At 31.9% G+C, this 13,918-nt stretch overlaps 1 protein-coding gene across 4 annotated transcripts in view; it reads left to right on the forward strand.

The window, feature by feature from the left end:
* The first annotated feature begins 1,163 nt into the window (after nucleotides 1-1,163).
* The window catches only part of LOC127719718 (very low-density lipoprotein receptor-like), a 31,986-nt gene continuing 19,231 nt past the window's right edge, over nucleotides 1,164-13,918 (forward strand). Inside the window, exon 1 of one of the 4 annotated variants that reach the window (XM_052225956.1) lies at nucleotides 1,164-1,292. In XM_052225956.1, the coding sequence (XP_052081916.1) occupies nucleotides 1,238-1,292 (55 nt within the window). In that variant the 5' untranslated portion in view covers nucleotides 1,164-1,237. Of the gene's footprint in view, nucleotides 1,293-5,296; nucleotides 5,425-8,783; nucleotides 8,912-13,918 lie in introns of those variants that run through there. The other 3 variants (XM_052225957.1, XM_052225955.1, XM_052225954.1) reach the window with 3 other exon arrangements.

A 13,918-nucleotide genomic window follows, 5' to 3' on the forward strand; every position in this document is an offset into this window, starting at 1 on the left:
GCGAAACTATAGTTGTAAGCGGAAATTGACTACATTAAGATTTGTTTCAATGAACACAAAGTGACAGACCTTTAATAGTTCATATAGATAAGATTTTATATTTCGTGCTACTTTATTCGTTGCATAATTGATTGAATGAATTCGGCCATTGTTTGTCAACTGTCTTGCACATGCTGTCAAATGACATTCAATTATTTTTTCGTTTAGATATTGGTTTTTTGTATTACGATATTATTTATGGGCCGGCTAAATGTAGATAATATACAATTACGGACATTACTTGTTATTTGGGCTGAATTGGTTGTCTTCAAGGTTTGAATCAGGTACTGTTTTAAGATTTTGACTTTCTAAATAACGACGTTAAATCAAATCACCATTTTTTGTATTTACCGAAAACTTATATATTCTTACACATAGTTGCCGTATTTTAAATTAATCACAACATAACAAGGTAAGAAACTTAAGAAAAACCAAACTTTACCAAAACACATAGTTTAAGACAATATAAACTTAAGTAAAACATAAAAAGACACCACCACCCTAATTAAACGGGAAAAGAGATCATTACTCTAAGAATGAAGGGATATTATTACCCTCAACAAGACATGAAGAGACAACACAAATTACTTGGGACAGGCACAGACAGAATTTTGCGGGTTAAACTTATTTGCGAGCGCTCAACCCTTCCCTAACATGGGACAATGGTGTAACATCACAACAAAAGAACAAACTGTAAAAATCATTTGGAAAAGGCCTTACTCATCATATCGATGTAAACCGCAAACAACTACTTAAGAAACAAAGAACTGATCTAAGAGCGCTAATGGCCATTAAGGATTTATGATAGCTTGACATTTTGTAGAGCTACCTGTTTATTGTCAAAGAATGAATGTACACAATCCTATTATGAAGGGATTGTTTTAAATTTTATGTTAAAATGTCATATAACTTTACTTCAAATGGAAGTTACTCATTACTGATGATAGTTTAAAGATATTTTTAAACGATAATTTTACTGCCCAATTACCAATTTACCACTGCAGTGGCATCTACCAATTATCTACTATTTACCCTATATGTCGTGATGTACTTATACAAAGCGTCGGACTATTAAACTAATGCGCTGCTACTTAAAAGTATTTATATGAAGGGACATCTGTCTGTTAAATAAGATTTATTTCAAAATCATCTCATCATATCTGCGTGAGTCATCAAGTGAACATCATCGAATTGTGAAATGGGTTTTTTCAATCTTTTGTTGAAAACGTTGCTGACCAATATGATCTCATTAGGTAAGTTATATTACATTGTACTATACTATGTATATAAAAATTTAAACGGCAAAAAGTATATATAGACTGCAATGAAACAACATATTTTTCAAGGAAATGATTAACACTACACCAATCTAAATGTGCCTGACATCTATCTACTGACAGAAGCCTGTACGTTTATATGGAAAGCCTTAGCTGTCATATATTATATTTGAAAAACTTTATGCTGAAGCTGATAATGTAAAGATAAGGCAGCGAGAATCAGATGGTGAATCGAGCGAACAAAATGTCAGTTTTAAATTACAATATGCTATAATATTATTCATCGAATATTTTTAAACAGTTTTGTGATTCGTTAAAACTTGATCACATGTACATTAGTATTTACTCAAAAAAAAAATTTACCTACTTATTTACTTATCTTAAATAACGGACAAGACTATGTTGTGCAGTAAGTTTAATTAGAACATTTGACATTTTCTCTTTATTGTATTTCACTCATGCTAGGTTGGATACTCATCACTGAATATTGTGTCTGCGTTGATCGGTTTGCTGATCTTAATAATTTTAATTTGATCCAGATAAGTAATTGCCTGAAATTGTTCGACGAGAATATCAATCTCAATCGGATCAAAAATATTTTTTTCAATAAGTCTTGGAAAATGTTAAAAACAAGATATTGCTGAAAAAAGGACATAGCAGAATGAAATTGTTTAGTGTGCGGTATATAGTCGAGTGATATTTTTTTAAAAGACCATTATTTAAGGACTATAATGCACCCACCTAACACCCGGATATATTATATATTATTTGAAAGCTTATTATCTTTACTTTCTGTTTTGCCCGGTCGTACAAAAAACATAAAAATAATAAATCACAATTAATAACACGTTTTGGCACATACATGTACGCGTACAATATAGCAAAATTACTTCTAAGAATAAAAACGCTTATGTTTGTATGTCAGATATAGGAGAAATCCCCCTGCATTTGTTCAACTCACTGGATCAAAATTTAAAAGTTATCATTTCTTATTGGAAATTAAATATGAAAGAGTTTATATCGTATACAGTAATTAATTTTTCACAATTTTACATGTATCCATAAAACCAAAAAGGTTATTCAGCGCTATATGTTTCTGTTGAAGGCATGTTGATACAAAAATGACAAACATCACTAACCAATAGAACTACTGTGTATCAGAAAGAAAAAAATTAGCCTCACTTACAAAATTACAAACATCGCTAACCAAATAGATTAATTTACATTCGAAAGACAATACGTAGCTTTCAAAGAATTATGGTTTTTGTTATGTCTTGTGTTTTGGATAAATACAAAAATGGCCAAATTCTTCCAAACTTACGGTTTTGGCCATTCTTTTTGCGTGTATAACATGTATAAGTTGATGACCTGTGTAGAAATAAGCCAAAATATTGATAGAATCTAAAAGTACGCATATTGGGCTGTGATACTTTAAATTTAACTTAAGATAGAACTCTTGATAATTGTCCTAGTAGTAAATAAATGGTGAAATTGGCCCTATTTCTCATTTAAATTCTCATTAAAACTTTCAGCCATATAAAGTAAATGGTTCCTAAAAATTTCACGAGGAGGACATCTTGCGCTTAGTTTTTAATAAAACCGTTGAACACATCCCACCCTGTTCCATGAAATTATAGCCAGTTGGCAAAAACATCTCTATAACTAGAGCTATTCTACAGCATTATGTTTCACTAAACACTTCACTAGTAACAAGATTTCAGTCTGAAACGGCCATTTTGGTCTGATCAAGTGTTAATCGACTGAATTTAATGCAAGAAAAAACGCTAAGACACTATCAGACTTTCAGACGGAGTTCCGGTCGTTAGTATTCAGGCCGTTCAGTCATGTTACAATAAACAAGACGGCAGGTTCTAGCAGACGATTGAGACTTCATCAGATCACGTTTAGGCCAATTCCGACCAAAGGTAAAACATGCTGTTTAGATTTTGTAAGATCGTTTTAAGTCGTGTTAAGATTTTAAATATTCGGATAAGAATGGGCGATATTTTCGGCAAAGCTTGGAAGATGTTCTTTTGTGTTCTTTTAACGTAATATTGTATGTCATTAATTGAAATACCTGTGTTGCTTGGAAAATTTGTTATAATATGTGATCTCTGTCTGACCATAATTGAAATTCTTGAAAAAGAGAGGCAAAAGATACCAAAGGAACACTCAAACTCATAAGTCGAAAATAAACTGACAACGCTATGGCAAAAAACAAAGACTTTAGGACAACGAATAAAAACTTACGGCGGAGCAACAAGAACCCCACCAAAAACAGAGGGTGATCTCATGTACTCCGGAAGGGTAAGCAAATCTTGCGCCACCAGACGTGTTACTCATTTAAGTACACACTTGGTAATAACTCTTATTCGGTATGTCATATTCGACGAAAACATGACAACCTTACAACAACTAAAAACCTATAACATTTTAGAGACAAAACATCTCTTATCAAAACGGGAAAATTGCAGACGAAATGCAAAGTCGGTATTCAGATATGGTTGGATTGTTTTCAATTTAACTTATCTGTTGCGCGAACAAGGAAATAATATTCAAGTTGTTTTAAAGTTGAATGAACATCTTTTATTACCTTATAAGATTAAACCTGGATATACTGTTTGGTTTTTGAAACGCTTTAATTAACTGTGTTGTTGTTGTTTGAGAATAAAATTTACAAAAATGTACATGCAAACTTGTATTTAACATGTTAATACAAATGGCTTAAACGTTGCAGTGGTATTTCAGTTTCAACCATGAGTTATGTTTTTGCCTTCATATACGCATTTGTTCTTAATTTTGACATTATGGTAGCCGCGAAACTATAGTTGTAAGCGGAAATTGACTACATTAAGATTTGTTTCAATGAACACAAAGTGACAGACCTTTAATAGTTCATATAGATAAGATTTTATATTTCGTGCTACTTTATTCGTTGCATAATTGATTGAATGAATTCGGCCATTGTTTGTCAACTGTCTTGCACATGCTGTCAAATGACATTCAATTATTTTTTCGTTTAGATATTGGTTTTTTGTATTACGATATTATTTATGGGCCGGCTAAATGTAGATAATATACAATTACGGACATTACTTGTTATTTGGGCTGAATTGGTTGTCTTCAAGGTTTGAATCAGGTACTGTTTTAAGATTTTGACTTTCTAAATAACGACGTTAAATCAAATCACCATTTTTTGTATTTACCGAAAACTTATATATTCTTACACATAGTTGCCGTATTTTAAATTAATCACAACATAACAAGGTAAGAAACTTAAGAAAAACCAAACTTTACCAAAACACATAGTTTAAGACAATATAAACTTAAGTAAAACATAAAAAGACACCACCACCCTAATTAAACGGGAAAAGAGATCATTACTCTAAGAATGAAGGGATATTATTACCCTCAACAAGACATGAAGAGACAACACAAATTACTTGGGACAGGCACAGACAGAATTTTGCGGGTTAAACTTATTTGCGAGCGCTCAACCCTTCCCTAACATGGGACAATGGTGTAACATCACAACAAAAGAACAAACTGTAAAAATCATTTGGAAAAGGCCTTACTCATCATATCGATGTAAACCGCAAACAACTACTTAAGAAACAAAGAACTGATCTAAGAGCGCTAATGGCCATTAAGGATTTATGATAGCTTGACATTTTGTAGAGCTACCTGTTTATTGTCAAAGAATGAATGTACACAATCCTATTATGAAGGGATTGTTTTAAATTTTATGTTAAAATGTCATATAACTTTACTTCAAATGGAAGTTACTCATTACTGATGATAGTTTAAAGATATTTTTAAACGATAATTTTACTGCCCAATTACCAATTTACCACTGCAGTGGCATCTACCAATTATCTACTATTTACCCTATATGTCGTGATGTACTTATACAAAGCGTCGGACTATTAAACTAATGCGCTGCTACTTAAAAGTATTTATATGAAGGGACATCTGTCTGTTAAATAAGATTTATTTCAAAATCATCTCATCATATCTGCGTGAGTCATCAAGTGAACATCATCGAATTGTGAAATGGGTTTTTTCAATCTTTTGTTGAAAACGTTGCTGACCAATATGATCTCATTAGGTAAGTTATATTACATTGTACTATACTATGTATATAAAAATTTAAACGGCAAAAAGTATATATAGACTGCAATGAAACAACATATTTTTTTCTTTTCTTCCAAAAGTAGAATAAGGTGTACATGTGCTAGAAAGAATTATATATTATTTGAAAGCTTATTATCTTTACTTTCTGTTTTGCCCGGTCGTACAAAAAACATAAAAATAATAAATCACAATTAATAACACGTTTTGGCACATACATGTACGCGTACAATATAGCAAAATTACTTCTAAGAATAAAAACGCTTATGTTTGTATGTCAGATATAGGAGAAATCCCCCTGCATTTGTTCAACTCACTGGATCAAAATTTAAAAGTTATCATTTCTTATTGGAAATTAAATATGAAAGAGTTTATATCGTATACAGTAATTAATTTTTCACAATTTTACATGTATCCATAAAACCAAAAAGGTTATTCAGCGCTATATGTTTCTGTTGAAGGCATGTTGATACAAAAATGACAAACATCACTAACCAATAGAACTACTGTGTATCAGAAAGAAAAAAATTAGCCTCACTTACAAAATTACAAACATCGCTAACCAAATAGAATAATTTACATTCGAAAGACAATACGTAGCTTTCAAAGAATTATGGTTTTTGTTATGTCTTGTGTTTTGGATAAATACAAAAATGGCCAAATTCTTCCAAACTTACGGTTTTGGCCATTCTTTTTGCGTGTATAACATGTATAAGTTGATGACCTGTGTAGAAATAAGCCAAAATATTGATAGAATCTAAAAGTACGCATATTGGACTGTGATACTTTAAATTTAACTTTAGATAGAACTCTTGATAATTGTCCTAGTAGTAAATAAATGGTGAAATTGGCCCTATTTCTCATTTAAATTCTCATTAAAACTTTCAGCCATATAAAGTAAATGGTTTCTAAAATTTTCACGAGGAGGACATCTTGCGCTTAGTTTTTAATAAAACCGTTGAACACATCCCACCCTGTTCCATGAAATTATAGCCAGTTGGCAAAAACATCTCTATAACTAGAGCTATTCTACAGCATTATGTTTCACTAAACACTTCACTAGTAACAAGATTTCAGTCTGAAACGGCCATTTTGGTCTGATCAAGTGTTAATCGACTGAATTTAACGCAAGAAAAAACGCTAAGACACTATCAGACTTTCAGACGGAGTTCCGGTCGGTAGTATTCAGGCCGTTCAGTCATGTTACAATAAACAAGACGGCAGGTTCTAGCAGACGATTGAGACTTCATCAGATCACGTTTAGGCCAATTCCGACCAAAGGTAAAACATGCTGTTTAGATTTTGTAAGATCGTTTTAAGTCGTGTTAAGATTTTAAATATTCGGGTAAGAATGGGCGATATTTTCGGCAAAGCTTGGAAGATGTTCTTTTGTGTTCTTTTAACGTAATATTGTATGTCATTAATTGAAATACCTGTGTTGCTTGGAAAATTTGTTATAATATGTGATCTCTGTCTGACCATAATTGAAATTCTTGAAAAAGAGAGGCAAAAGATACCAAAGGAACACTCAAACTCATAAGTCGAAAATAAACTGACAACGCTATGGCAAAAAACAAAGACTTTAGGACAACGAATAAAAACTTACGGCGGAGCAACAAGAACCCCACCAAAAACAGAGGATGATCTCATGTACTCCGGAAGGGTAAGCAAATCTTGCGCCACCCGACGTGTTACTCATTTAAGTACACACTTGGTAATAACTCTTATTCGGTATGTCATATTCGACGAAAACATGACAACCTTACAACAACTAAAAACCTATAACATTTTAGAGACAAAACATCTCTTATCAAAACGGGAAAATTGCAGACGAAATGCAAAGTCGGTATTCAGATATGGTTGGATTGTTTTCAATTTAACTTATCTGATGCGCGAACAAGGAAATAATATTCAAGTTGTTTTAAAGTTGAATGAACATCTTTTATTACCTTATAAGATTAAACCTGGATATACTGTTTGGTTTTTGAAACGCTTTAATTAACTGTGTTGTTGTTGTTTGAGAATAAAATTTACAAAAATGTACATGCAAACTTGTATTTAACATGTTAATACAAATGGCTTAAACGTTGCAGTGGTATTTCAGTTTCAACCATGAGTTATGTTTTTGCCTTCATATACGCATTTGTTCTTAATTTTGACATTATGGTAGCCGCGAAACTATAGTTGTAAGCGGAAATTGACTACATTAAGATTTGTTTCAATGAACACAAAGTGACAGATCTTTAATAGTTCATATAGATAAGATTTTATATTTCGTGCTACTTTATTCGTTGCATAATTGATTGAATGAATTCGGCCATTGTTTGTCAACTGTCTTGCACATGCTGTCAAATGACATTCAATTATTTTTTCGTTTAGATATTGGTTTTTTGTATTACGATATTATTTATGGGCCGGCTAAATGTAGATAATATACAATTACGGACATTACTTGTTATTTGGGCTGAATTGGTTGTCTTCAAGGTTTGAATCAGGTACTGTTTTAAGATTTTGACTTTCTAAATAACGACGTTAAATCAAATCACCATTTTTTGTATTTACCGAAAACTTATATATTCTTACACATAGTTGCCGTATTTTAAATTAATCACAACATAACAAGGTAAGAAACTTAAGAAAAACCAAACTTTACCAAAACACATAGTTTAAGACAATATAAACTTAAGTAAAACATAAAAAGACACCACCACCCTAATTAAACGGGAAAAGAGATCATTACTCTAAGAATGAAGGGATATTATTACCCTCAACAAGACATGAAGAGACAACACAAATTACTTGGGACAGGCACAGACAGAATTTTGCGGGTTAAACTTATTTGCGAGCGCTCAACCCTTCCCTAACATGGGACAATGGTGTAACATCACAACAAAAGAACAAACTGTAAAAATCATTTGGAAAAGGCCTTACTCATCATATCGATGTAAACCGCAAACAACTACTTAAGAAACAAAGAACTGATCTAAGAGCGCTAATGGCCATTAAGGATTTATGATAGCTTGACATTTTGTAGAGCTACCTGTTTATTGTCAAAGAATGAATGTACACAATCCTATGATGAAGGGATTGTTTTAAATTTTATGTTAAAATGTCATATAACTTTACTTCAAATGGAAGTTACTCATTACTGATGATAGTTTAAAGATATTTTTAAACGATAATTTTACTGCCCAATTACCAATTTACCACTGCAGTGGCATCTACCAATTATCTACTATTTACCCTATATGTCGTGATGTACTTATACAAAGCGTCGGACTATTAAACTAATGCGCTGCTACTTAAAAGTATTTATATGAAGGGACATCTGTCTGTTAAATAAGATTTATTTCAAAATCATCTCATCATATCTGCGTGAGTCATCAAGTGAACATCATCGAATTGTGAAATGGGTTTTTTCAATCTTTTGTTGAAAACGTTGCTGACCAATATGATCTCATTAGGTAAGTTATATTACATTGTACTATACTATGTATATAAAAATTTAAACGGCAAAAAGTATATATAGACTGCAATGAAACAACATATTTTTTTCTTTTCTTCCAAAAGTAGAATAAGGTGTACATGTGCTAGAAAGAATTATCTGAGACATAAGACACCCAATCTATCAGATATTTTGCTCACATCTCTTCGCTTTAATATTATACATTTATTTCCCGTGCCGGAGGGAGATATGAAGATTTGTTCCCCCAAGAATATTCATATTTCATGAGGGCTCTGCCCGAAGGAAATATGATTTTTCGAGGGTGAGCAAATCTTCATATCTCCCGATGCAAAGGGAAATGAATGTTTTATTCCACTGCCTATTATTTGTTTACTACTAAGTACCTGAACATAAAACATTAATTTACATACATTTTCTTAACCACTTGTTTCATAACTAAACACGACATAATTTAAAACACGGATAAACAGTACTGATCAAAAGATAAATATCTATTATTTAAGTTTTGATTTTACGTCTGAAATAATTTTGAACACTATAGTAACTTTACTATAGCAATTCAAAATCGTTCAAAACGTTACTTACGCAGTAAACGCGCGTAACGTCGAACAAGCAAGTCCCGACGTTCAGAGTGGAATATGATACTCAGAGGGGAATATGAAGTTTTGTTTAGTGTCACGTGGAATGGTCTCAACCAATCAAACATTGATTTAGCTATCAAATTTAACATACAGTGGAATAATATGCATTCTATATTTTATAAAATATTAAACATATTATCATAAACCTTTGACAAACAATGAGGTATTCCTTTGGGAACACAAAATGAAACGATTACTTTTCCATCAAACAGAAAAATGAGAACGTCAAACGACGTCTATCTTTTTTACAGAAGCTGATATTTTGTGTGTACTGTAGATTAGTTATCGTGTCTGAATGCTTTTTCCGAACGCAATCGATGACAATAAAATGGGTATAAGCACGAGTCGGTATGTACAATTCTAGTACTTGCAAAGCGTTTTGTTTCGTACAGGCAAAAACACAGCAGCCAACTATGGGTGGTCGTATGAAGAAAATACTACACGAGAGTTCTTAAGAATGAATTTATACATTTTTCTTCAATCAAAGCCGTTCGCTCCACAGAGAATCTAATAGTATATAATCATGTCACTACACCAAATCTCAGCTAATGCCTCCTCTGAATATCTGAAGGTCCCTTCTATGTATTGGCTACCCAAACTACACACACAACTTTAAAATTTCGCTTAATCTTTGTGTCTAATAGGTGTTGGATAAAGCAAGTGCTGTTGATGGTTCATTCATTTTGTTTGACGTTTTTGTATATTACACGACCACAAAATCTTATCAAACAGAAGTTCTTCTGTTTAATTGAATGGTCCTTATTGCAAATTTATTTGTTGCAACTCAAACGAAGCATTCTTCTGTAATGAAAAAGGTAAATATGCTAAATATTCTTACTGGAAATGTGATGAAATGAATATAGCTGTCATTTTTCCTTAATATTATCTATGTCCGTTTCAGCAGTTAAGTTTATCGACAGGTTGCAAGCATTGCTATGAGTACTAAAGGCGCCCCTATAATAGCAGACCTATTCCTAATACTCATTAAATTGACAATTTAAAAACATTAACCGTTAGCTTGATAATGTTTTTGCTTTACGTATTGAGGAGTTTACTTATTTTTTCTGCGGAAAATTACACAAGGGACCTTTTCAAAAATAATCTTATACAGACAGCAGTAATTGTCTTATTCTTAGATTCAGCTATTTCAGTTTCAGACGGGAACAAAAAAGACAATTTTTCGTTCCTTATTGCTAATTTTCTTTTGCCCCCTTCTTAAGGATTGTATATTATAACTTGTTTGCTATGTCCGTGTCTATTTGTCGCGCTTCAGATTTCAATGAACGTATATCATGTTTAACTGGTAAATGATTGAGTCTTTGATTTCGTTACTACTAATCAATTGAAAGATTTAACAAATTCTTTCATTTCACACAAAGATTTAGTTAGAAAGTTTGGCTGTGCCTGTAGTATTCTCATTGCAAACGGATTATTAACTCATTACTTTACGGTGATGTTGTTTAAAGAGCCCATCAATCTAAATACTATCCATGTTAGCTCATTGATCCTTGAATAAAATTATTCTTAAGATTATCAATTTAACACATTAGTAAAATCTTAAGATATTGTTTTTATCGGTACTAACATTGATTTAGTTTTTGAAAAATTTAAACATAACTAAATATATATTGCTATACATGTACAGTTATGAGTACACATGGTTCTACATCATGTCGATACTGTTGACTTATATTTTGGCATTGCTAAAGGTTATGCGTTTTTCAGACACTTTCTTTACAATAAATCCGTTGAATGTGAACTGATTGATACTGTTGTCAGGGAGAACATGATTTATCTATGAGTTGTAATCGACTTTGAACTAGCTTTCAATAACTGTGAGTTCTGTTCTACCAATGCTTTGTGTCTATTGTTTTTTATTACTTTTTGTTTTGGCTTCGTTTCTATCTATTAAGTTCAGTAATCTCCAACTGGTTTTTTTTTACATTTTGGTTGTCGTTGGTTTGTGTCTCATATTTGTTTTCGTAAATTGTATTGTTATTCATAAGTAAGGACGTTAGTTTTCTTGTATGAAATGTTTTATATTTTTTATGTCGTGTCGTTTTTTGCTGACTATTTAGTATGGGTTTTTTCAATTGTCGAAAGATCGTACAGTGACCTATACATGCTTACATCTTTGTCATTTGAACTCTGGTTGATAGTCTCTCATTGACAATCATATCACATCTCCTTTTTTTTATAAAGTTAAACGCATTTACTATTTTTATAGAATTGATGGAATTACAAAAAAAGTTAAACGGATGTTTCAAGCTGGGAACTGTATCTCAAATATAGAAAACAATCGGAAATACTCAAATGGCTTTCTTTTATCTGCTAATGACCACTTCTCCATCTTTTTGCAATTAAGCTTCTTTATAGGTTATATATTGTCATTGCAATAAAGTGATCAAAATGTCACCAGCTTAAAAGACTATACGAAATCAAGAAGGAATATGTTTCTAGACAAACAATCAATCTAACAATCCCTCCAGAAAATCATAATTAAAAAGAAAATAATGATATAGTGTAGTAAATGTAGTGCAGAGCTGTCATTTGTGATGTCTTTCATGCGAAATAAACACTAAAAAAAATACGTATTTAACCTTTAATTGTCATGCGTAAGTTATGTACAAAACAAACTAATAAAAGCTTTACCAAATTAAGGCACCAGTAGTTTTTCGATGTTCAAATCTCGTAAATCGATTAAGAAGACAAAAAAAATGTAAAAACTAAATTCAGGAACTGCATGAACTCTAAAAGGAGTGAAATGGGGTGCGACAACAGGGGAAAGGTCTCCTGCAATTCCTACATCAGCCGACATACGAATCAACAATCCGTCAAAATGTCACAATCGGCATGTGAACATAATCCGCCAAATTATATAACAAACTAATATGATGGCATTAATGTATAAAACCGTGAACAGATGTCATTTGAGAGTTCATGAGACAGGGACTTGTTATATTAGTCAACCATTACGGGATAAAGATCATGCATCTTATGCGGGATCGATTTAAGTAGATATAAGAAGATGTGGTATGAGTGCCAATGAGACAACTCTCCATCCAAGTCAAAATTTATAAAAGTAAACCATTATAGGTCACAGTACGGTCTTCAACACGGAGCCTTGGCTCACACCAAACAGTAAGCTATAAAGGGCCCCAAAAAATTACAAGTGTAAAACCATTCAAACGGGAAAACCAACGGTCTAATCTATATAAAAAACGAAATACGAGAAACACTTATGAACCACATCAACAAACGACAACTACTGAACATCAGATTCCTGACTTAGGACAGGTGCAAACAAATGCAGCGGGTTTAAACGTTTTAATGGTACCAAACCTTCACCCTTTTTCTGAAACAATAGTGTAACATCACAACATAGAAAGACACACTATAAAATATCAACTGAAATAGCTTAACTCAATCAAAGGACATATTAACACCATTGAGCATACACTGAACAAATAAATTTGACCTATGATACAATATAAATAAACTAAGGGAAGAATAATAAAAGTAACATGTTATATCGGTATGAAATGTTAAACAATTAAAGAAAAACAATATGCTCGAACTAAAATATCAGCCATTTGCATTAACTTTAAACACAGGTAAATGAAAATAATTTTGTTGTACAGTTCCAATAGAGAAAGGAAATATTTTTACAAAATAATTAATTTAGATGTTCATAGTACGAAGTGAAAATTTATAGTAATACCAAACACTAATTAAAGCTGGTATATAGACCAGATATAACCCTGAATAACATTAAATAACAAAAAAGCAATACAATTAGTATCAACAGGTCAAATAAACAAGAAAGTACGATTTGAGAGTACTCGTAGTTACTGACAGCTAGTTAAAAGCCAAAACAATTAATAATAAAAAATCATGCATCAGAGACTAAAATCAACTAAAACACATCCCAGGGATTTAGTATTTTAATGTCATGGACAGTCAAAGAAGACATGACTAGTGCAATGCCAAAAATAAATGTATCGACAGACAGTAGGATAGTTAGGAGTTTAACCTCTTTATAGATCAAAACGAACGTGGGTGTGTCTTTATACATCCCGTTTGAAAATAATACAAATTTAGTTATGTTTTAATTTGCTGATGACAAAATCGATATTAGTGCCAATGTAAACTATATTCAAAGATCTAATTACAACATTGGTAAGATAACCTTTACTAATAAGTTTGTTTAAAGGTTCGATGAGTTTACACGGATCACATAGTGATTTCCGCGCTTTAAGTACAATATTACCGTAAAATTTAGGATGTGAAATACCGTTTTTAATCAGTTTTCTACAAGTACAGCCAAATTTACTAATCAAATCTTTGTATCCATGAAAGAACTT

The sequence above is a fragment of the Mytilus californianus genome, unplaced genomic scaffold (assembly GCF_021869535.1).
Source record: "Mytilus californianus isolate M0D057914Y unplaced genomic scaffold, xbMytCali1.0.p SCAF_11, whole genome shotgun sequence".
Classification (NCBI taxonomy): domain Eukaryota; kingdom Metazoa; phylum Mollusca; class Bivalvia; order Mytilida; family Mytilidae; genus Mytilus; species Mytilus californianus.